This window comes from Myotis yumanensis, unplaced genomic scaffold (assembly GCF_028538775.1).
Source record: "Myotis yumanensis isolate MYYU_CA2020_CCGP unplaced genomic scaffold, mMyoYum1.0.hap1 SCAF_4, whole genome shotgun sequence".
NCBI classification, from domain to species: Eukaryota; Metazoa; Chordata; class Mammalia; order Chiroptera; family Vespertilionidae; genus Myotis; species Myotis yumanensis.
In genome coordinates, this window is record NW_027223755.1 from 100,401,528 (window position 1) to 100,422,237 (window position 20,710).

The window sequence follows — 20,710 nt, forward strand, 5'->3', positions numbered from 1 at the left end:
AAAGAAGAGAAAACAAGGCACAAAATGGTGAATAGTGAGTAAGGGCCACTGATGATTTTCACTGGTTGAAATTTGAGGCCATAGTTACTTCTTGCTGTGGAGCCCATAAAAGTTCCCTGAGTCTTTCCTTTGATCTCACCTTCTCCTACCTGATCATGGTTTGAGAAAATGATGAATGCACAGGTGGGGAGCAATGAAAGCAAATACATGGAGTTTATTTTGAGACACCACCCAACTGCCATAGCAGGCTGAGTATTTTTGCTGGGTAATTGGCTGGACTTAATAGTGCTACTGTTGGCTGAAAAACTTTTTTTTTTTAGAATTGCCTTAGTTATAGCTTCCTCTTTTACAAGGTTGCTTGATCTTAGCCTGTAACTACCTCCACACCATATTAACTATGATATTCTTTCATGATCTTAGTGCTCCATAAACCAGTGGCACTTCTTGCAACCAATGTTAGAGGAAAACTAATGGTTAGGCTCTTCTGGACTCCTAGATAAGCGGCTTGTGAGAATTCTGTTAGTTGAGGAATGGCTGAAAGCCAGTCAGGCTCTTCCCTAAAGGAGTGGAAAAATAACTAAAATTCATTTTTATCATTTCCCTGACACTTTTTTTTTCATAGCACCTGGAATGGAAAAAAAATGGTAGTTTTTGTTACTTCCCAGGAAGTTCTATATCTGGAATGAGAACCATGAAATTAATAGAGTAAGACATTTCTAAGGAATAAATGGAATTGAGCAGCACCAAGAGGACCTGAATGGACTACTTGAGTGAGCTGAGCTACAGAAGACTTTGCCAGCAGAAGGATTTATGGGAAACAATTGATCAGAAATACCAGTAGAGAAACTTTTTTAAATTTTCCAAGCAGTGGAAAAATTGAGTCTTGGTTCAAATTAAACAAAATCTACACTGAAGAGAAACCAAATAAAGTCTCAAATATAAAATGTGTATTATTTAAAACCCTAATGTAAATTTAGGAAAACAAACAAAAAAACGGATCTTTAAAATTTTTTTTAACTTTTTAATTGTGAAATATTTATAAAACTATTACACTCACCTCTAAGAATTGCCATGATTCTGAAACTTGCTAATATCCCACATATGAAACAGTTTTGTTGAAAAATAATACTTGAGAATACACCAGATGTACACAAGGAAGATCTGAGAGTGGAAAGGTGCCAGTAACAAATTATTTGCCTTCTTACAGATGACTTTGTTAAAGATCAGTCTTTGAGAATGCTATATTGAATGTAATCGAAGTTGGATTTCATTCATATGGACAGCAGAAACTACTAACTTTCTTTTTCACGTAAAGATATTTATAACTGTTACTGAATTCTAGCTCTCTAGACATCCCAATGTCAGGGTAAGCTTGGAGTCTATCCAGGTGGATGGGCTGCTGCCCAGTGAACACTACATACAGAGCAATATGAACACCATTTTCTTTTCTGGCAGTGAGGTAAAATCAGGTACTTTTGGAAGAGGAGGAGCCTCACTGCATCTCTGCTACACAAGATTACTCTGTCCTTGCCTTTGAAGCTTCCACATTCCCATGTTCTCAAGCACCATTAAAAAAAAGTTTTATTTATTAATTGACTTTAAATAAAGAGGAAGGGAGAGAGAGAAACATCGATTTGTTGTCCACTTACTTATGCACTTATTGGTTGATTCTCTTTTTTTAAATATATTTTTTGTTAATTTCAGAGAGGGAGGGAGAGGGAGAGAAACATCAATGATGAGAGAGAATCATTGATTGGCTGCCTCCTGCACGCCCCCTGCTGGGGATGGAGCCCACAACCCAGGCATGTGCCCTTGACCGGAATGGAACCCGGAACCCTTCAGTCTGCAGGCAGACACTATCCATTGAGCCAAACCAGCTAGGGCTATTGGTTGATTCTTGTATGTGCCCTGACGATATGGAATCCACAACCTTGGCATATTGGGACAATGCTCTAACCAGCTGAACTACCTGGCCAGCGCCTCAGCACCACTTTTTTGGTTGTTGCTAATCCTGATCTGATTTTTTAAAAAAATATATTTTATTGATTTTTTAGAGAGAGAAAGGGAGAGGGATAGAGTTAGAAACATCGATTCAACTGCCTCTTGCACGCCCCCTACTGGGGATATGCCCGCAACCCAGGTACATGCCCTTGACTGGAATCGAACCTGGGACCCTTCAGTCTGCAGGCCGACGCTCTATCCGATGAGCCAAACCAGTTAGGGCCTGATGATATTTTTTCCATTGATTTTTTTAGAGAGAGTGGAAGGATAGGAGGAAGGGGAAGAATGAGAGAGGGAGAAACATCCATATGTGAGAGACATATCGATTGGTTTCATGCACTCTGACCACTGGGGATTGAAGCTGCAACCCAGGTACATGCCCTTGGCCAGGAATCGAATCCATGACCCTTCAGTGCGCAAGCTGATGCTCTAACCACTGAGCACACTAGCCAGGATGAGCACCATTTTTTATTGAGGCTTGTCTCACCTCGGTCTTTACTTGTGAGCACAATTTGCCTACTCTCTTCCTTGTGTCTTTTTCTGTGTTGACTTAGAGTATGCAGGTATTCCTGTTACTCCTGACTGGTTCTGCTATATCTGTCGAAGGAGAAGAGGAGCAGGGAAGTTCTGAAAACTGATCATCCATGTCTTGAAGGAGTGAAAGCAAGAGAGGACTTTATAAGTGGCAGCTTTCTGAGTTCATAATACCTTTACTTCTAGACTAACACTTTAATAAGCCCTTATCCCTTTAGCTCATTATCCTTCAATTCAAATGCCTGTGCCTTCTAGGGCATAAGCTAGTTTTGGGTTTTTTGTTTTGTTTGAATGTTTTTTTCCAATTCAGTAAGGTTTTCCCCTTTTCTCCTGTTGGTTATTTAAAACCAAACTCAGTATGAAAAAGAGGGAAATATACAGCATTAAATTTGGAGGATAAAATGAAGATTCTAAGTAGGATTGAAGCTGGATAATCTTTTAAAAGTGTAAAGGATGAATTTGGTATCAATAAATCAACATTTTATGACATTAAAAAGAGTAAGAAATTTATTTTGGACTTTGTACTGAAGCAAGACATGCCATTAGTTGGGGCTGAGAAGAGAAAGAAGACAACAGGAACCAAATATGGTGATGTGGACAATGCTGTCTACATATGGTATCAATAGAAACACTCATCTAGTGCCTCTGTTAGAGGTGTGGAGCTTCAGACTGCTGCAGAGATTCGCACAGTGTTTTGGGCAAACAGACTTCAAAGCTAGTACTGGTTGGCTTTTTATTATTTATTTTTGTTGAAAGTATTACATATGTCCCCCTTTCCTGCCCCCCGTCCCTCTCCCCAGTGACCCCTCCAGCCCACCCCCTACCCGCCCACTCCCCCACCCACATTGGGAACCGAGAAATATGAGTGGAGCAAGTCCTAAGTTCAGTTTCAGAAACTGTTGAGCCATTTCAACAAAAATTGTCCATACTTATCAAAGAGGAGAAACTGTATCTAGCTCAACTATACAGTGGGGGTGAGACTGACCTCTTTTGGAAATCAGTGCCAAAGAACACTCAAAGTAGAAAAGATGTCTGCCTGCCTGGAAGGAAAATACACAGAGAACGGTTATCTGCTCTCTTATGTGCAAATGCAGATGGCACTCATAAGTTAAAGTCTCATTATTGGAAAATCAAAGCTGCCCAAAAATGTGAAAGAGGACACAAGTACATTACCTGTTATATATAAACCTAGTAAAAATGTTTGGTTCACCAGAGAATTATTTTCAGAATGGTTCTTTCAAAATTTTGTCCCTGAGGTCAAGCATTTTCAACTTAACTTTCTAAGATTCCATGAAGAGGATGTTAGAGCTTGTTACTTCTGGACAATTCCCCAGTTCACCTTTCTGCTGAATCACTAACTAGTGAGGATGGTCGAATAAAATGCATGTTCTTTCCCCACAACACTTCAACCTTGATTCAACCAATGAGCCAAGGTATGATCTTAAGCTGCAAACAACCTTATAGGTGGAAGCAACTTGAAGAGAGTCTTGTAATTTTTTTAAGAAAGTGATGATGAGCCCTAGCCAGTTTGGCTTAGTGGATAGAGCATCGGCCCTCGGACTGAAGGGTCCCAGGTTCGATTCCAGTCAAGGGCATGTACCTTGGTTGCGGGCACATCCCCGTGGGGGGTGTGGAGGAGGCAGCTGATCAATGTTTCGCTCTCATCGATGTTTCTGACTCTCTATCCCTCTCCCTTCCTCTCTGTAAAAAAATCAACAAAAATATATATTTTTTAAAACTAGAAATAAAGTTTTAATCAGAAGTGCCTGCTAGCTAGATTGAAGGCCAAAAGAAAATGTTTCTAATAAATGTACTTTTTAAAAAAAATTTAATCCTCACCCAAGGATATTTTTTCGATTTTTATAGATTTTTATAGAGTGGAGAGGGAAAGATAGAAATATTGGTCAGAGAAACACATCTATTGGTTGCCTCCTGCACGAGCCCTGCCCAGGGAGGAGCCTGCAACCAAGGTTATGTGCCCTTGACCAGAATCAAACCCGGCTGGTGCTCTATCCACTGAGCTAAACTGGCTAGGGCTAATAAATGTACTTTTGGTTTAACTCATCTTGCTATTTTTGAGCTCCTAACACTTAACTTAGTTAGGAAGTCTCCTAATGCTAATAAATTTGCTAGTTGGTTTCCTATAACATACATCAAGACTTTTTACATGCTTTGTTTCAAATGCTTGTGAAACATTTTTTAAAAATATATTTTATTGATTTTTTTTTTACAGAGAGGAAGGGAGAGAGATAGAGAGTTAGAAACATCAATGAGAGAGAAACATCGATCAGCTGCCTCCTGCACATCTCCTACTGGGGATGTGCCCGCAACCCAGGTACATGCCCTTGACCGGAATCGAACCTGGGACCTTTCAGTCCGCAGGCCGACGCTCTATCCACTGAGCCAAACCGGTTTCGGCGCTTGTGAAACATTTACAAAAATTACAAGTCTTAAAACAGTGGTGATTTTGCCTATTTCAAATATGTATTAGATGATAATTCTATGATTGTCAGTAGCAAATAGCAATAGTAATGATTCAATAGTCATTTCAGAGTATGATGTTGACACCAGTAAATTCTTTCATTCTTACAATAAAAACTCTTAAAATTTCTGATGAGTTTTCTTGGGAAGAAACCCCCAAACAAAATTTAATGCTTGTTTAACGTCTAGTCTCTGGTGCTACAGTCTTTGTCCTCACTGCTGTCTGCCTGCTTTTAGTCTGCCTCTGCCAGGCATTTTCACATTGTTTAAATGTATTAGTGATTCTCCACTTAGGAGCCTTTCTGCTGGTCTCCTGTGCTACATTTACTACATGGATGTGTAGCTATTGCTCAGGGTCAGGCCACATCTCCTTTGTACCCATTTGAACTTAGGGGGCAGGGGTGTTTATTGCATCATTCTCCTTTGGCATAAAAGCCAGTTGGAATCTGTTCTAGTTAAGAGTCTGCAGTAAGGAAGGACCTCTAAGGGAAGACCTCATCAACCCTGCCTGCAGTATCAGACTGCTCCCTGAAGTTCTTCCAATGTGGTCTTACATGGATCTCAGCACCAGGGGGCTTAGAAGACAGTCCTGCAAATATCTGACCACAGATGGCACAAACAGGTGCATACTTTCTATGTGCTAGACACTGTGCTAAATGTTTTTTACATGCAATAATTTGTGATATTATCTCATGAAAGAAGGCCAAGAACCACTATGCATCTGAAATTTGCTAGAAAGGGAGTACACTGGGACTGAGTAAAGGCTCCTATTGGAAAGCCTTTCAGTGCCAAAAGCAAATACCTGGGAGTCCTTGTTGCTCTAAGCCTCAAGCTGCAATGCTCCAAGTAGGAGCAACACCAGTTGGACACATCATAAGATCAGGAGGAGCGACAGTGAAGGGGGAGGGGCACTTTCTATTCTTATAAGATTTACAATGCATACAGGTTGTGATCTTAACCAGAGAATGCTTATTAACATCAGCTTGATACCACCCACCAATTTCATGGCATCAGCAACCACATCATCCCTGTCCCACTCCTACCACTGTGGATCCTACACAAATCTCTCAAATCCTTAACGCCCCTCCCCCCCTACCCCCCCCCCCCACACCACCACTGCCCTCTTGTGGATAAGAGAAAGGCAGAGAAATAAATAAGATTTTTTTTTTTAATATATCCCATCGAAGGGAGAGGGAGTTAGAAACATCAATTAGAAAGATCGATCAGCTGCCTCCTGCACACCCCCTACTGGAGATGCTCCCGCAACCAAGGTACATGCTCCTGACTGGAATTGAACCTGGGACCCTTCAGTCTGCAGGCCGAGGCTCTATCCACTGAGCCAAACCGGTTAGGGCAAAACAAAGATTTTTTAAAATTTGGCTCAGAAAACCAAGGAAGAACTCAATTCTAAACTGAGGCAGGGCTGCGGCCAGACTAATAAAAATGGGCGGGGCACAAAGGGTTCTTTTTCTCACTTAAAATTGCTAATTTGATAGCTGGTTTCCAATGGAATGTTTTGTTTCCCAAACAGCAGCTAGTTAGATATTTTCCTGAGATGTTTTCAAGGCATCAGGATGTCCTCCTAGAATACCTCCTTGTTTTCTATCCCTCTCCCACAGGCATACACTCCTAAAACTCCTATTCCTGATTACCCATTCTAAAATATAATGCTTTTGCCTAATAATTTTGCCCTTTCTCCACTAATGGGCAATAATTCAGTTATAGTAGGACCACCTTTTCCTGGGAATCATTTGTAAGACCAAAATATCCTGTCTCTGAAGAGCCCGATCTTCCTTCAGCTACTTCTCAAGAAATAAAACATTATAAACAAAAAAATCAGATACTTTCACTGCTGTACACTACAGAAGGAAAGAAAACCTCAGAGACCATTATGACGACATCACCCCAAACCCACTGAGTTTGACCCTTTGTTACCATGCTACACCCTACCTCAACCTGTCTGCTGCCACCTTTGTGGGACAACTTCTTGACCAACACAGCAAGACCACAAAGAGAAAGCAGGTCCTCAGATCAACACTGGAGGCCAGGACACTTTCAATGAAGAGTCACACACTTTCATGTTTCTTGAAGGTATTTATTACCATCCAAACATATTTCCAACAGGGAAAGGCATGATCCCTAATTTCCCTAAAATCTGTGTTTTCAAAGTCGTCTAGGGAACCCTTCTTACATAACCCTCTGAAGACTCCAGAGTTCTGTTTATCCTTCTCTGACAGAGGTGGGGGAAGTCTTGATCTCTGAACAGGTTAGAGTAATTCAGATTCCAGTTCCCTCTGCCAATTCCTAGGCTGACCTGCAAATTCCTTCTTACTATTTCCCTTAGGTCTCTGGGTCCTTTTTGTCTGAGGTGACAGTGACATTCATGGCCTGCCAATGGCCCTCCTGTGAGGCCCATTGAGGTGCACTGTGGCCTCCCTGTCAAGGCCTTTTGGAGAGCTACAACCAACCACCAGTCTTTCTTTGACCTCAAGCTGGTTTCCCAGGAGATTTAGCCTCTTTTCTTTGGTCTTAAGGGCCTCAGAAGTTCAAATACTTCTGCTGAATGTCCCAAGTGAGGAAGCAGTAACAAAAAGGTCATATAGATTCCCAAAGTTGCTGGGAAAGACAAGACTAATTAAGGCATCCAAATCACAATGTGGCCAAATATACGAAGGGGGTAGGCACCATGAGACAAGGTGGACTTCATAGAGAATTCTGCCCTGAGCAGGTCACCTCAAAGACTTTCATCCTCACTAGTTTAGACAGAATTCCATTTTAGTTTGATGCTAGTCCTTTGCTGCCTCTGCTTCTCCCTTGCAATGACCCCCCCCCCCCCCCCACACACACACATATACCCATCCTTGTTACTCTTTACAGTAATTACCTCAAAAACAGATGATTTCACCCAGCCCCTTTGGCTCAGTGGTTGAGTGTTGACCTATGGACCAGAGGTTACAGTTAGATTCCTGGTCAGTGCACTTGCCGTGTTGTGGGATCCATCCCTAGTGGGGGAAAGGTGGGGGGGGCTGGCGGCGAGTGCAGGAGGCAGCCCATCAATGATTCTAATCATTGATGTTTCTCTCTCTCCTCTCCCTTCCTCTCTGAAATCAATAAAATAAATTTAAAAATAAAACAACACAGATGATTTCAGTCAGCAGGGCAAGAAATACCAGCTCTCAACAGCAGACCCCTCTGAATATGCCACATTATCTGTGGTGAAATGAAACTCCATTGTTTCTATCTGGTGTGAGTTTTCTGATGACTCATAAGGCGTGAACTCCGAGAAAAGCTTTCTCCACATTCAGAACATTTATAGGGTCTCTCTCCTGTATGGGTTCTCAGATGACGAATCCGATTGGAGCTGTGAGAAAAACTGTCTCCACACTCATGACAGGTATAGGGTTTCTCTCCTGTGTGAATTCTCTGGTGCCTGATTAAGTTGGATCTATGAGAAAAGTTTTCCCCACAAAGGGTACATTTATATGGTTTCTCTCCTGTGTGCGTTCTCTGATGTCTGGTGAGGTGCATGCCCTGGCGGAAGCTTTTCCCACAGGTCAAACATTCAAAGAGTTTCTTCTCTGTTTTGTGGGTTCCATGATTTGTAAGAAAGGAGCTGCTGTCACTCATTGCTTCCCCACACTCGGAGAAGGGGAAAAGCCTCTCTTTCTCATGAGTTCTTTCATGTATGACAAGGTGGGAACTTCGAGAGAAACTTTTTCCACACTCAGCACACTTATAGGGTCTCTCTCCTGTGTGAATTCTCTGGTGCCTAAGGAGATTGGAACTGTGAGCAAAAATCTCGCCACACTCAGGGCACTTGTAGGGCTTTTCACCGGTGTGTGTTCTCTGGTGTCTGTGGAGATTGGAGTTGCAAGAGAAGCTTTTTCCACATACATTACACTGATAGGGCTTCTCGCCTGTGTGGGTGCGTTGATGGCGAGTCAGGTGGGTATTCTGACTGAAGCTTTTTCCACATTCAAGGCACTTATGGGCCTCCTCTCCAAAATGTGCTCTGTGTAGTGATAAAAAATGTGGGCTCCCACCAAAGATTTCACCACACTCTACACCCATACACAGTCTTTCTGCTGCATGTATTCTCTGGTGCCTAATTAGATTTGAGTTACTAGAGAAATTTTTGCCACACAAGGGACATAAATGGAGCTTCTTCGGCTGCAGTTCCTTTGGCCGGCCTGCTTCTCTGCAACTTGTGGCTCCCACTATGGACTGCTCCATCTGATCCTCTGGGGGAAGCTCCCAATGCCCTTCTGCCCTGTCCCCAGGCTGTCCCTGCTCAGGACTCCAGGGCACCTCCCCTCTGGCCTGACCAGTCAGAAGCACCTGCAGATGGATGTTCTCAGGAGAAAAAGACTGAGCACTTTCTTCCCGGCTCTCAAATTTCTCTTCTGGTAAAGTGAGAGAAACCAAACCCTACATTATTTTTACCCTAAAGAAAATCCCATATGCCCACTACTGCCAGTAGGTCAGAAGTCCAGAAAGACTGGCTGTATCTGTTTTCTATCTTCCCCATACAGGGAAAACACTCTAGAGAGGTATCTGGATAAAAGGTGGGGCCATTGGTCAGGAACCAGAGCTCAGACCAGTCTTATTCCCTTGTAGGGGCCCCTATATCCCTCTTCAACTGAGCCTCTAGCTCTGCCCTTCAGAAATGGGTGGGATGGAGCAGGGCTGAGACTAGGATGGGCAAATGAACCCAGGAGTGAATACTTCCTTACGTTTTGAACTCTGGGTGCCTTGCCTGCCTCACTGGGATGAAAGTGGGCAGTGGGGACACAGGGCCTTCCTGGCAGCAGTGATGGACTAGCCCCATACCCAAACCCTCAAAGGTCTTACTCCCAACAAGGGGAAACCAGATGGGCAGGCTCCTCAAGTTCCTTACCTGGAGCTGGGTTTCTGGGGCTCAGTCCCTCCTTGCATATCTGGGCACTGGGCTCCCATGGTTTTCTTCCTTGTTCCACCTGGATGCTCAGGGCCTCCTGATTGGGAACCTGAGATTCTGTTCACAATGAAAGATATCGATTTTTGTGTCACCACATTCCCCCACCAAGCAGAGGAAGCACAGACAGTCATGTTCCCTGTCCTCTGAATAGATACAGAGGGTAAAATAAGTCTGAAATATACATTAACCTGCTAAACTGTTCTCAGTGGTTACCTCTACAGAAAGAAATTGGGGGAAGACTATAGCTTTTTTCTTTTTACACTTTTGTAATACTTGGGATTTTTCTGTAATGAGAATGTACCACTTTTGTAATTAAAACAACCAAACCAAAATGGTCAGAGTGGTCAGTTCCTTAAGTAATCAGTTTAATATTGTAAAAGAGCCTTGATTCTTACGTATAGAGAATAGAATTTAGTCTGACTGGGCAACTCCAGAAGAGGAAACTATAATATGATGGACAATCAGAAAAGGATCTGGAGGCTCTAAAACGACCCTGAGGTCGAAATCAAAACGTGCCATTCCTATGCTATGCTAAAAACAAAAACCTCACTCTAACTCCAGCAAACTTGGACTTTAAACAGTTTAGTTCTAAGAACTTGTGATTTGAACATCTCTTCCTATTTAGCACTCACTGAAAGAGCTGTGCTCAACTTAGGCACCAAACCACAGCAGAGTAATAGGGAAGCTAGAGAAGGTCCTAATGAAGGGAAACAAACCCAGCAGTGACCCCTTTGCAGAATTAGTGCAAGTGAACTGACAGTTGTGCTTCTCTTTATAAAAACGTAACTTATGAAAACAAAGTCCCATGTGACTCTTCTATGGTGTGTGTCAATGTAGCCATAATTGTAATGGACACATTGCTGTCTTAGGTTGTTTTTAAAGACTTCCCTCAACTTTTATTATGAGAATTTTCATACATACTTAAAAGTTGAAGGAATTAAACAATACCTGTACACTCGTCACCTAAATCCTGAGTTTTTGTGCACTCTCCACCTAAAAAACTGTTGGGTTTTTTTGGTCATATTTCATAGGCATCATTTAAAATCTTTGCATAATAGGTCAAACACAGGTGCACCTTAATTTACACTTGATTCATTTAGCTCCAGTTTTGAATATATATCATTTCCAAATTTCCATAAGGTCCTCCCTACTTCCTGAATTTTTAAGGGCTGGGAGAGCTGCTAAGCTGGAATGCTGGTGCCACTGCCCCTGAAATTTGTGTCTTTGGGGAAAGGCCTAGAAATACTAATAAAGTATAGAAAACACAAGTGAGATCAGAAGAGTAAGCATTTCAAAATTGCAAGTCATCAAGAACTTTATAGTTCCACAGCATCCTAGGACATTGAGAATGTGTCATGCTTGGAAGGGGGTCAGTCACTGGATTTGATTTTGTTCTATTTGTTCTGCCTTTGGAAGACTATTATAGCTCTGACTCCTTGCCTTCAGCTCTGGCAGCTGGGGCTTTTAAGTATGCCAAATGTGCCACGTCCGTTCAACCAATCAAAGCGTAATATGCTAATGATATGCTAAGGCCACTCAACTGCTTGCTATGATGTACTGACCACTAGGGGACAGATGCTCCAACTGGTAGGCTAGCTCGCTGCTGGGGTCCAGCCGATCCCAATTGGGACAGAGCGAGACTGGACGGACTCGCCCTGGAGCCCTCCCACGGCCCCTCCCCTGCTGGTCAACCTCCCGTGTCTCTTCCCCGATTGTGCATTGGTGGGGGTCCCTCGGCCTGGCCTGCGCCCTCTCGCAATCCAGGACCCCTCAGGGGATGTCGGAGAGCCAGTTTTGGCCTGATCCCGCAGGCCAGGCCGAGGGAACTCACTGGTGCATGAATTCGTGCACCGGGCCTCTAGTTTTAGAATAAGGGAGGCCTTTTGAAAAAATTAGGAACTTATGTCAAGGAGGTGAGTGGCTAAGACATAGGAACCTGATCAGAAATGACTCAGTCTTCATCCCTAGAAAAGAAGTCCTTACCCAGTGAGTCCACATTCTCATAACTCTCCTGCACCGTGTCCCTGGAGAGGGCCCTCTTACTAGGATCCTGATGCCCCCACTCCTCCTGGGAGATGTACATAGCCACGTCCTCTAAGCTCTCAGGCAACTGAAACAGCACAAGATCTCCTTTAGCCCCTGAGGCACCAAGAACAATTCAAGCAAAGTCAAGGGTTAAAGGGGCAAAACCCAGGAGTGCCCAGAACACATTTCATGGGGAGTGAGGTGAGGCCTAGGAGTGAGGTGAGATGGAGGCATATAAAGAAAGCCGGGGAGACACATTGGTGAGGAAGAAAGGATCGTCTCCAAGTGACCAAAGGACCCCACCACCACAAGAGCAACACAGTGTGTATGGGGATGTGTGTGTGTGTGCTGAGGGAAGACATTGGGAACTTCCACATCACCTGGGGCCCAGTCATCTTGTCTTCCATGTTTCCTTCGGGAGGAAAGAGAGAAAGCCAGGGAGCAGATAATGCTGAAGGTGACAGAAATCATGATGAGAATGGCATTCCTAATTCTTGGCAACCCAAGGATTATAACACAGTATCCATTCCCCATCACCCAGTCTGCTCTGAGGACTGAACACTGAACAAAAGAAGGCAAGACAAGCACAATTAGGCTACATCCAAAATGACATCCTAAATGCAGGGGTGGGAATAAGGAATATCACTAGTCTGTCTGCAGCATTCAAGCCCTCAATCACTCATCTAGCTCTAAATGTCTCTGTTCTGCATACAAAAGAGCAAAGAAATCTCCCTCCTCCTCCCACTTCCAGAGGAACCCAACCACCACTTCTAGATCTTTCACTCCATTCTGGGAACCCTGAGCCAGAAATTCCCTCTCCCTGGCATAGGTGCTTCATCCTGCTGTCAAAGGCAAACCCGAAGCCCCTCCTCCCTCCCACCTACCCAGATAACTGTTCCTCACCCCTCTCCTTTACAGCCTGGGGGTCCCTTTTAGGGCTGGGGCCTAGCAGCTCCTGCAGCCTGGGACCAGGGCTTCGCTCAGTCTCCATTGGCTCCAGCTTGAAGCTCGGTGACTTTCGTGCTGTTTCCAGAGACAAAGGCTCCTCCAAAAGCACTTCTGTTCCCCGCCCATGGTTTGTGACCTGGGAACCAACCCACATTACTCATCATCACAACAGGGCCCCACAGGAAGGGAAATTAGTACAGAATTCTGAGGGCAAACCTTCAACAGTGAACCACTGGTACATACCTTTGGACCCAGCTAGAGAGAAGGATGGTTTCCACTACAGGGTTTTCTGATCCCAAGTGCATGAGAGAAAATGGGGATGGAGGGTTGGGGTGGGGAGAAGAGTCCACTCCCTGAGCACACCTGCCCACATAGCTCCTCTGGACACACCTTACTCCCTCTAGATTCCCCCTACCTTTTCTAGATGCTCCCATTCCTCACTACTGGATAAGTTAAACTTGGGTGGCTCTGGGGGCACACGTGCCCTCAGAGTCTCAGTGACAAACTGGTTTTCTAAGTCCACAATTAACTCCCACCCAGCTCTGTATAGGAGACCAGACTGCTGACCCTAATATAACAAGAGCTAACAGCTATTAAGCACTAACTACAAGCCAGTAGTGTGATCAAAACTACATGGCCCTGACCAGATGCCTCAGCTGGTTGGAGCAGCGGTCGCCAACCGGTGGTCCTCAGACCACTGGCGGTCTGTGAGGTCCGAAAGGTTGACGACCGCTGGGTTAGAGTGTCATCCCGATATGCCAAGGTTTCTGGTTCCATCCCCAGTCAGGGGACATACAAGAATCAACCAATGAAGGCATAAATAAGTGGAACAAATCGATGTCTCTCTCTCCTTTCCTTTCTCTCTTTCCAAAATCAATTTTTTAAAAAACGTATGTCTGAATGTAACAACTTGCTTGAGTGCTTTTCACCAAGCAAAATAAAAAATATTGGTAAACGTGTGATTCAAAAAGTGGTGTGACTGTTTAAAGCAGCGATTTTCAACGGTGTGCTGCAAGAATTTGCAGGGGAGGGGACACACTACATACTGCTCTCCCTCTAACCCTAAAAGCAACACCAGGAAGGTATTCTACCATTCACACTTGACCAGTGGCGTAGCTGAGACTAATAAAGGCTAACTTGCCCAAAGTCACAACGCTAGTAGGAAACAAGAGTGACGATTTAAACCCTGCAAACTAAGTTTGGGGCTCCCACTAATGCAGAGACACTGCCTCCATATGGAAACAGGACACTTCACTACTCACTCTGTCCATTGGGTAAAATCTGGAAGATGACTATTCCTGACTAAACTACAACAAGGCCTCTGGCCCATTTAAGGTCTACTCAGGGAAACCAAGTAAATAGGGAAGTGGGCCGGCACGCTGTCCCAGTCCTAGGGTCAAACAAACCGCGGATACAACAGCTCTTTTTCTCACCTGCTGCCTCAGTTTCCCAAGCTCTCTCTGCATATCTTCTACAAGGGTCACTGCTTCCTCGCCGCTCTCCGGGTGCAGCTCCTGCACCCTGCTCTGGATCTCCTGGGGCAGGATGATTAGAAACTGCTCCAGCACCAGCAGCTCCAGGATCTGCTCCTTGGTGCGCATCTCAGGCCGCAGCCATCCATGGCAAAGTTCCTGGAGCCGGCTGAGGGCTTCCCGGGGCCCAGCGGCCTCTTGGAAGCGGAACCGTCTGAAGAGCAGGTGGGAGGCCTCCGGGCTGGGCCCCGGGTCCGGCGGGAGCAGCTCCTGGCTCCAGGCGCAGTCCTCCTCCAGTTTCACTATCAGGAGCCCTTCCCGATCCTGGGAGCCCGGGCCCGACGCCATCGTCAGGTCCCCGGAGTGCCCTACCCGGGAAACCAACGGTGCCCGCCTGGAAAGGAGCCCCCAGCCTCGCACAGGGATGGCCGGCGTCAGCAGAAGCCCGAGGACCCTGGGCTTCAGGTCCCGGCCGAAGAGCCCGCTCTAGCCGGGCCGCAGCCGCCTCCGGCGCCTTGGCCTCTCAGTCGGTGCCAGGAGCCGCCGCGCCAGCCCTCGGCCCAGCCCTCCCCAGGGCCTCCCTAGGCCAGGACCTGGGCGCCGCGCTTCTCGCTGCGTCGCGAACTCACGCAGAACTCCGCGCTCCTCTCCCCCGCCGGAAGTCTCAGCGCGAGAGTTAGGCGTCCACGGCCAACGGCGCCAGCTGGAGACCCACCTCCAGGTGACGTTCTGCGAGCTACAGCGCCCATTGGTCCAGACCTCGCCACGGATTCACCGCCGACCAACCAGGAAGGGAGATTCATCTGCCGGGACGGGACGAGCGAGGGGACAATTCAAGGCGACAGGCGGAATCATCCGACGAGCCCTGACACCCTGGAGGTTCCAAGGGAGAGGATGGCTTCGCTAAATAGATTTGTAAAAAATGGTCCTAAAGCGGGCGTGACGGGCGGGCCACGTGGGCCCGAATCCCCCCGAAAGTTTACTAAGATACAAACCCTCGAGCCACGCGAGATTCAATGCGTCAGAGTGTCGGGGTGGCTCGGAAATCTGAATTGTTAACACCCCTCCCCCTCGAGAAATTCTTCACCCATAAGCCTATTGGAGAGTCACTGTCCCAGTCATGACGGATTAAAGGCGGTCTCCACCCGCTCCGGTAGTTCAGGGCTGCAGGAGAGGGAGCCATCTACCCCAGCGGCACCGGAGGCTGCCGAGCCGGTGTCCACGAGCCCGCTCGGCCTCTCGGGGGGCCCGGAAGCGAGCTGCCCCGCCCAGGTCGGCGTCCCCGCGGGGCCTGCCGGGAGGTGCGGCCAGTGGCGCTGCAGGTGACGGCACCGACCCCGCGGTATGGGGGTTCGGGGCTGGTGGCCTGCGGCGGCCACCCGACCGTCCGCCGTCCAGTTTGGGGCGGCTGGATGGCCCGGAAGGCCGTTAGGGACTCGGCCCTGCGCCACCGGCTTCCTGTTTTAAACCGTATTTTAAACTTGCCTGGAACGTGTTGTTCGTTGTCCAGCCCTGCGGGGGCGGGATCCTCTCTCCCTCCGGGCTCCGCCGTGAACTGTCGTGGTGAGAGGTGAATGGAAGCAAACCCGTAGGGTTGTCTTTCTGGCCGAGCAATTGAGTGTTTTGTGCCGGTGAGGGGAGGGTGGCCCAGCTTCTCCATTCCCTCCGGCAGCGGGCAGGCCCGTGGGCTCAGGAGGTAGAAGCATAACAGGAGTGACTCGTGACAACCAGGACCGTTTATCGAGCGCCTGCGTGCATGCAGCCGGAGACTCTCAACACGCAAAACTGTAGCAAGTGTACACCGTTATGCGCCTGTTACAGATAGCGGCACCGCGTGTCAATAAGTCACTTGCCCAGGGTCGCACACTAGTCTGTCGCTGAAGTTAAAGCGACATGATGGTAAAGGATGATACGAGGATGCAGAGAAAAAGTACGGAATATATATATATATATATATATATATATATATATATATATATATATATATATAATTTCACTCCGGGGGAAAAAGTCAGGTCCACAAACTGTTGTGGCAAATGCAGATCCAGAGGCCTCCGTGCACTGGCAGGTTTAGGTCCATTTCAAAAAACCATGTGACCTCAGAGTCCTCTAAGACCATTTTCATGTTTTAGAGATATATATTTCAGGAGACTATAGAGTCTAACTTTATAACCAGTTCTCTGGCACTTACTATGTTATCTCAGAGAAGTTATTAAATCTTAAGTCCCAAACCTCAGTCCTCTCATCAGTTTTGAGGGGATAATTCTATACCCATTTTATAACATTGGATGAGGATTAAATAAGCTAACGTATAGGATGCTTAGAATGGTACCTAGCACTTAGTGTGGAAATAAATATTAACTGTTATTTTAAAAAATTAGCTGTGCCCTAGCCGGTTTGGCTCAGTGGATAGAGCATCACACACAGCTTGGGATGAAAGATGAATCATTTGCTATATAAGTTCCTTTTGATTTCAGGTTATTAATGGGTACTTAAAGCTAGATGGACTTTCAGAGTTACTCAAAATTACTTTTATTTTTTAAAAAATATTTTATTGCCCGGCTGGCATAGCTCAGTGGTTGAGCATCGACCTATGAACCAGGAGGTTGCCGGTTCAATTCCCAGGTTGAGGGCTCGATTCCCAGTGGAGGATGTGCAGCTGATCAGTGATTCTCTCTCATCATTGATGTCTCTCTCTCTCTCTTCCTCCCCCTTCCTCTCTCTGTAATGAATAAAAACATATTTAAAAATATATATATATATTTTTAAATTTTTTTAAACACTTTATTTTGTGTCTTTTTAATTTAACTTTATTTTTTTAATATATTTTATTGATTTTTTACAGAGAGGCGGGGAGAGGAACAGACAATTAGAAACATCGATGAAAGAGAAACATCGATCAGCTGCCTCCTGCACACCCCCCTACTGGAGATGTGCCCGCAACCAAGGTACATGCCCTTGACTGGAATCGAACCTGGGACCCTTGAGTCCGCAGGCCGACACTCTATCCACTGAGCCAAACCGGTTAGGGCTCAAAATTACTTTTAATATTCATCAGCCATTTCTTTGAGGCCCATCTGTATTCAGACAGAAAATAGCTGGTATTTGGGAGTGAGATTATAGGCCAGTATATCTATAGGGGTTCATTTAGGACAGAAGTTCTTAACCTATGGTCCATGAAATTCTAGAGCAGCACTGTCCAATAGAACTTAATGAGATATTGTCTTTTGAGTACTTAAAATGCAGCTCGTGTTGCTAAGTGCTGCCTTGTGGCTACCATATTAGTCAACGAAGTTCTAGAGGGTAGAGTGGATAGATTTAGAAATTCTGTCAACCTTTTTATATTGTATACAAAATTGCATGTGTATGTGTATTTTCTAAGATGTGGATCTATGACATTAAGTTCTCAAAACCACCAAAAAGATTACAAGCCATTCCGTTAGGGCTTTGGTGAAAAGTTAAGGGAGGTAAGTATGCCTTCTTGTAACCACTGTTGATTCTACTTTCTTGTCCTCAGCTGTAGGTGGCTCCTTGACTATTACAAATAAAAACAAATTTGAATCTCAGATAAAGAACCGCTGCCAATCCCGGTCTTAGTTCTCATAAGTGCTAGATTCTGTCTCTAGAGCTGCTTTTAGTCTCTCAGGTCTTATATATTCCCTTGCACACAGGTGGGCAGTTGTCTGTGCCTGGTTTTCAAATTGACATTTGATGAAACCTAGCAGTAAGACTTTCAGGTCTGTTCTCTCTGGCATGGGAACAGACAAATGAGCAGTTTCTGTCTTTCTGAAATGCTGCTCACCTTAGGATAGTCTGACTTCCAGGCTTCTGCCACCCTAAGCCTTAGCTATTTGCTCCCCTCCGCCCCCCCTCCCCCAGTTTTGGTTTCTTCCCAGTTTACTTGACTACAACTTTCCTGTGATCGATGGCTTAGGATTTATTTTCAAGTGCACCATATTACTCTCTCTTTTTTATTGATTTTTTTACAGAGAGGAAGGGAGAGGGATAGAGAGTTAGAAACATCGATCAGAGAGAAACACCGACCAGCCGCCTCCTGCACACTTCCTACTGGGGATGTGCCCACAACCAAGGTACATGCCCTTGACCGGAATTGAACCTGGGACCTTTCAGTCCGCAGGCCGACGCTCTATCCATTGAGCCAAAACGGTTTGGCACCATATTACTCTTTGATTCAACTCTTAGCTTTGAAATCCAATCATAAACAAAAGAATGACTATAAATGGCATTTCATTTGAAATGCATTTTATTTTTATTAATCTGAAATTATTGCCTTTTCTTCATGAAAATAATATAAAATAAGGCATTTTGCATCACTTCCTATATTTTAATAAAATGTTTTGGAATTTAAATTTGTCTTCACCTTAATATCAACCAAACTAACTTACATTAATATTGTTTGTTAATGTTGACATTTTCACATTTTTCTCTATTTGAATCTTAAATCACTACTTACCAACCCACATGTTATTGCAGCCCACTAAACTTTGTCTGAGGAGAGGAGGGAGAAGAAAGGGACACATGAAAAGGGTGTAAACCATAACTGGTCTCAGTGAGGGAAGGAATGGTAGGACATGGAGGAAAATTGAGCTGGAGAAAATTTTACTAGTTGTCTTTAGATTGCTAGAAACACTGTTAGGTAGTTGTTTTCATTGATTCAGCTAAAAGAAACATATAACCCAGTTCAGATACCAATTTAAAACTTAAATTAATTTTAATTTTTATAATTTTATTGATTTCAGAGAGCAAGGGAGGGGGCGAGAGAGATAGAAACCTCAATGAGAGAGAAGCATTGATCAGCTGCGTCCTGCACAACCCCCACTGGGGACTGAGCCCACAACCCGGGCATGTGCCCTTCACCAAAATCGAAACCGGGACCCTTCAGTCTGCAGGCTGACGCTCTATCTACTGGGCCAAACCAACTAGGGCCAGATATCAATTTTTATTTTAAAATCTCTTAACTGAAATTATCCAGAACATAATTCCAAAACTCTCACCTTTACCTTTATCTTCTCTTAGAACTCAGTAACCTAACTTAGATAATTCTATTGTCAAAATATTGTCCCACTAGCATGGCTCAGTGGTTGAGCATTGACTTAGGAACCAGGAGGTCAGGGTTCGATTCCTGGTCAGGGCACATGTCTGGGTTGCAGGCTCAATCCGTGGTGTGGGGCATGCAGGAGGCAGCTGGTCAATGATTCTCTCTCATCATTGATGTTTCTATCTCTCCCTCTCCCTTCCTCTCTGAAATCAATAAAAAAATATTTAAAAAAAATTTTTAAAAACATAATGTAAGACTAATTTAGTGCATTACTATAACATAGAATTAATTCACTCCTATGGGAGCACAATAGCCTTGAATTAAGCACAAGAGGAGTTTTTCCCTCATTTTGGTTTTGTTTTAATATTGAAAAACTGCCTGGCAGAGGCTCCAGATAAAATAATCCTAAACAGGAGATAGATAGAGAGGCTGTCTGCCCCAGAAATCAGCTTGAGTTCAGGCAAAACTGATGGTGATCCAAATATTATGCTTCCAGTCTTTCTTACAACCACGATTTCCAGTACCACATCCTGGCCTGAGCTTCCCAGTGAAGCATAGAGGTATCACATGTGTGAAGGGATTGCAGGATTCCAAGTAAATGAAACAATTATTTGACTTTGAAATAAGTCTTTGGATACCGGGGGAGAAAGAAAAGAAAAAACCAGCCTTAATTGGAGTAAAAGCTTTGGGATCAACATAGGTGTTTCTATCATCCCATTACTGGTTGAATACAACTCTTTCCCCTTGGAACAGGGTAACATATTCAATTTCTATTTATTTTCTCAAGTTTTGAGATCAGGAGAGAAAGTAGAAGCAGAAAAAACTGCATCCATTCATTGTTCATTTAGAGGGGAACGCTCTCCATGGTTTGTTTTGCTAAAAATGTTTATAAGCCCTAACAGGTTTGGCTCAGTGGATAGAGCGTCGGCCCTTGGACTGAAAGGTCCTGGTTCAATTCTGGTCAAGGGCACACACCTCGGTTGCAGGCTCGATCCTTGACCCTGCAGGGTGCATACGGGAGGCAACCAATTGATGTGTCTCTCTCACATGGATGTTTCTCTCTTTCTGTCTCTCCCTCCCTTCTACTCTCTCTAAAAATCAATGGAAAAATATCCTCGGGTGAGGATTAACAACAACAAAAAAAATGTTTACAAAATCAATGTGGGAATCCCCAGTCTTAGCAAAGCTTATAGATAATCATAACCACTCTATAGAAAGAGAGCCCAGAGAACT

At 44.8% G+C, this 20,710-nt stretch overlaps 1 protein-coding gene across 3 annotated transcripts; it reads right to left on the bottom strand.

Annotated features, from left to right (window-relative positions):
* Positions 1-7,852: 7,852 nt before the first annotated feature.
* On the bottom strand, positions 7,853-15,621 carry ZNF263 (zinc finger protein 263). Of its 3 annotated transcripts, XM_070413139.1 has the most exons (7): positions 15,414-15,621; positions 14,380-15,291; positions 12,902-13,082; positions 12,379-12,449; positions 11,957-12,083; positions 9,914-10,030; positions 7,853-9,419 (listed from the first exon to the last, which is right to left on the bottom strand). In XM_070413139.1, exons 2-7 carry the CDS (start codon positions 14,764-14,766, stop codon positions 8,254-8,256), a joined length of 2,049 nt encoding a protein of 682 aa, XP_070269240.1. In that variant the 5' UTR covers positions 14,767-15,291; positions 15,414-15,621; the 3' UTR covers positions 7,853-8,253. The 3 variants fall into 3 exon arrangements, with proteins under 3 accessions (XP_070269240.1, XP_070269239.1, XP_070269241.1); XM_070413138.1 differs by having other exon boundaries at positions 14,380-15,621; XM_070413140.1 differs by lacking the exons at positions 12,379-12,449; positions 12,902-13,082 and having other exon boundaries at positions 14,380-15,619.
* Positions 15,622-20,710: the final 5,089 nt, after the last annotated feature.